This window comes from Microcebus murinus, chromosome 10, assembly GCF_040939455.1.
Source record: "Microcebus murinus isolate Inina chromosome 10, M.murinus_Inina_mat1.0, whole genome shotgun sequence".
Classification (NCBI taxonomy): Eukaryota; Metazoa; Chordata; class Mammalia; order Primates; family Cheirogaleidae; genus Microcebus; species Microcebus murinus.
This window is the reverse complement of record NC_134113.1, coordinates 90,928,108-90,932,245: the sequence shown is the minus strand read 5'-3', so window position 1 is coordinate 90,932,245 and position 4,138 is coordinate 90,928,108. Positions and strand designations below refer to the sequence as shown.

General features: G+C 39.6%; 1 protein-coding gene across 2 annotated transcripts; it reads left to right on the top strand.

Annotated features, from left to right (window-relative positions):
- The first annotated feature begins 1,471 nt into the window (after window positions 1-1,471).
- On the top strand, window positions 1,472-3,756 carry LOC105872869 (metal-response element-binding transcription factor 2-like). 2 transcript variants are annotated; one of them, XM_076007656.1, is made up of 2 exons: window positions 1,472-2,215; window positions 2,576-3,756. In XM_076007656.1, the coding sequence occupies exons 1-2, from the start codon at window positions 1,533-1,535 to the stop codon at window positions 3,195-3,197; spliced, it is 1,305 nt and encodes a 434-aa protein (XP_075863771.1). In that variant the 5' UTR covers window positions 1,472-1,532; the 3' UTR covers window positions 3,198-3,756. The 2 variants fall into 2 exon arrangements, with proteins under 2 accessions (XP_075863771.1, XP_075863772.1); XM_076007657.1 differs by having other exon boundaries at window positions 1,513-2,383; window positions 2,573-3,756.
- The last annotated feature ends 382 nt before the right edge of the window (window positions 3,757-4,138 follow it).

Here is a 4,138-nt window from a genome sequence, read left to right as displayed (position 1 = left end):
TTCTTAACATATAATTGATATCAGAAAATTTACGAACATCGATTTGATAATTTGTCAGTATAAAGAACAGCAATTCCCTCAAAGAATAGTGAGAAAATATATTCAGCAGTTATTTTGACCTAATTCAAACAAAACATTGGCCTCTAGAGTGATATTGAGTAACACTTATATACTAACAAAACACGGTTTTAATGTTAGGGATAAGGCAGAAGAAGAAGGCCAAGTGAACCTGAGTGCAGGCATTTTGACGGATGCCAGACCCTAACCACTCTGAACAAGGAAGCCACTGCCAACAAGCACCCTGCCCAAGACCACCGGACACAGATAAATTACTAAACTGGATGCCTTACAAACTGTACTTTCATTTCTGTGACAACAGTTTATAATTCACTTTCATGCCCCCACTTTAAGACAATACTGGTCACGTAGGGCTGCTTCCCAACTGGGTTTCTGAACATTTTAGAAATTTGCCATAGGGGTTCCCATTCTACTGGCGAGAGCATCCCTACTCTGTCTGTGGAGTAGGATCTGTTGTCCATCTCTCTCAACAGAGTTTCTGTACTTAGTTGGCTAGTGTTGAATTCTTTCCTGCCTGAAGCCAGGAACCCACTCGGCAAGTCCAGATGGCTTTTCCCCTTCATTGGGACACCCCTTGCATCATGACAACTGAAGATCTTATGTGCTTCTGCCATTAACCCAACATTTTTTTTTTTTTTTGGCTTCCATCATACGATCTTCTTAAATTTTCTTATTTCCTCCCTGTGTATGTGACATCTCCACTGAATAACATACTGAGCTTCACATTTGCTTCTGCCTATTGTCACTCCACTCCCCTAGCCCGTGATTTTAGGCCTCCCAATATTTTATTTCTGACTCTAACACAATATAGAGAATATATTAATATCAAAGCTAAACCCTAAAAAGATTTGGTCATGGTTAAAAATGTCAATATAGAGTCCGCGGGAAACCAAAATGGCGAAGGGCTGTAGCGAAGTGGGCTGTGTTTGAGACCGGTGTAAGAACGCTGTCTTTACCCCCAACCCTCGTCCCCAAGGACCTCGGTTTGTGCGTGCGTATGTGCGGGTTGCCCGGTGGGGCGGGTGCCCAGTAAGTGCTTGGACTCGCAGGGGAAGCGCCCACGGAGACGTGATTGGTTGTTTTTTCCTGTATGAAGCGGTTGGCACCACTGAAGTGACCGAATGAGAGACTCTACAGGGGCAGGATGGACAAAAAGCCAAAAAGCCAGCATGTAAATTTGAAGAGGGTCAGGATGTCCTAGCTAGATGGTCAGATGGCTTGTTTTATCTTGGAACTATCAAAAAGATAAACATATTGAAACAGAGCTGCTTCATCATATTTGAAGACAGTTCTAAATCCTGGGTTCTCTGGAAGGACATTCAAACAGATGGGAAAATGAGGCTATATTTGGGTGCAAGTAAAAATGAATACATGTGTCCCTTGGTTTGGTTATAGAGTAAAAATGTTTAAGGAAGAAATGATTTACTTGTCCAGGAGCCACTGGAAGTGGGGAAATGGTCTGTACAATATGTCAAGAAGAGTATTCAGAAGCTCCCAATGAAATGGTTATATGTGATAAATGTGGCCAAGGATATCATCAGTTGTGTCACACACCTCATATTGATTCCAGTGTGATTGATTCAGATGAAAAATGGCTCTGTCGACAGTGTGTTTTTGCAACAACAACAAAGAGGGGTGGTGCGCTTAAGAAAGGACCAAATGCCAAAGCATTGCAAGTCATGAAGCAGACATTACCCTATAGTGTGGCAGATCTTGAATGGGATGCAGGTCATAAAACCAATGTCCAGCAGTGTTACTGCTATTGTGGAGGCCCTGGAGACTGGTATTTAAAGATGCTACAGTGCTGTAAATGTAAGCAGTGGTTTCATGAGGCTTGTGTGCAATGCCTTCAAAAGCCAATGCTATTTGGAGACAGGTTTTATACATTTATTTGCTCTGTCTGCAGTTCTGGACCAGAATACCTCAAACGTCTACCATTACAGTGGGTAGATATAGCACACCTATGCCTTTACAACCTAAGTGTTATTCACAAGAAGAAATACTTTGATTCTGAACTTGAGCTTATGACATACATTAATGAAAACTGGGATAGATTGCACCCTGGAGAGCTGGCAGACACACCAAAATCTGAAAGATATGAGCATGTTCTGGAGGCATTAAATGATTACAAGACCATGTTTATGTCTGGGAAAGAAATAAAGAAGAAGAAGCATTTGTTTGGGTTGCGAATTCGTGTTCCTCCTGTGCCACCAAATGTGGCTTTCAAAGCAGAGAAAGAACCTGAAGGAACATCCCATGAATTTAAAATTAAAGGCAGAAAGGCATCCAAACCTATATCTGATTCAAGGAGGAGAAACATCCTTCTGATGAAATGAGGTGAATAAAGAGAAGATGAGTACAGATGCTGATTCTGTTATAGTGGACAGTTGGAAGATGATTAAAGTTCTTGCCTGGTAGCATCTATTTTCTCAATGAAATACGAGGCAAAGATAGCTGAGAGGGTTGTACGGAGAGGGAGATTTAAGGTAAATTAAAGGGAAGTAAGCAATGGCATAGATAAAAAAGGAAAGAAAAAATCTGTAGGTCGCCCACCTGGCCCATATACAAGGAAAATGATTCAGAAAACTGCTCAGCCACCTTTGGATAAGGAATCAGTTTCAGAGAATCCTACCTTGGATTTACCTTGTTCCATAGGGAGAACTGAGGGAACTGCACACTCATCGAATACCTCAGATGTGGATTTCATGGGTGCTTCCAGTGCAAAAGAAACTACCTCGTCTAGCATTTCCAGGCATTATGGATTATCTGACTCCAGAAAAAGAACACGTACTGGGAGATCTTGGCCTGCTGCAATACCACATTTGCGGAGAAGAAGAGGTCGTCTTCCAAGAAGAGCACTCCAGACCCAGAACTCAGAAATTGTAAAAGATGATGAAGGCAAAGAAGATTATCAATTTGATGAACTCAACACAGAGATTCTGAATAACTTAGCAGATCAGGAGTTACAACTTAATCATCTAAAGAACTCCATTACCAGTTATTTTGGTGCTGCAGGTAGAATAGCATGTGGCGAAAAATACCGAGTTTTGGCTCGTCGGGTGACACTTGACGGAAAGGTGCAGTATCTTGTGGAATGGGAAGGAGCAACTGCATCCTGACTGTAGGACTGAACATTATGTTCACTGCACTCTCATTTTCTGTAGGTACAGTTCAAAGCCCTAAAGGATAAAGGAGTCTGGCTTTTACTATCTTTCTTAAAAAAAAAAAAAAAGTTAAAAAATTTCAAAAAAGAGGATGATACTAGCCTTAACATGTACCTGTCAATGTTATGGATATTGTCATAAAAAGATATCTTTTAAAAACCAGAACAGAGACTTAATTTTTTAAATCTTAAGATTTGTAGAATGTTTCTAGGGTAGGATATTAAAAATGATTCAAACCCCATGCATGGTGTTAGATAATTTTTCTAATTACTCCATTGAGTCAGTTTTTGTGATTAGTGGGTATCAGAGCAAACAGATCATGTAGATAGCACAAGTATTTGGAGAAACATTGTCTGTTTTGTTACCAAAATGTTGGAAAAAATTCATTTCAATACCTTTTAGATTTCATAAAGTGCAGTGTATATAATGCCTACTGAAAGACTGTAAAATATTGAAATTTTCTTTCAAACAAAGTGTAAAAAATATATTGAGCCTGTAAATTGCTCTGTGACTAGACTTCATTGTCGTCTTAATATATTCTTTGCATGTGCATATATATACACACGTGTATATATATGTGTGTGATTATGTGACCTATGCAATACAAATTATGGGAATGGGCAGCTTTGGAGTATATATCCCATAATTCTTTTTTCAGGAATAGTTGCAGTATTTACACAGCAGCATTTCTTCTCAGGCTTTTATTGGGTGCTGTTGCTTGCTATGTATGAAGAGAAATGTGTCAGACAAGTTTAGTGTGTTCTGAAGAAGGGTGTGAACAACAGTGTTCATGGGCTTTTAGAATGCTTTTCACTGTCAGTCCTTGTAACTCAGCTGTTCAGTACCTAAAGCAAATTCAAATAATATGAACATTATCTCCTACTAGAAATAACGTT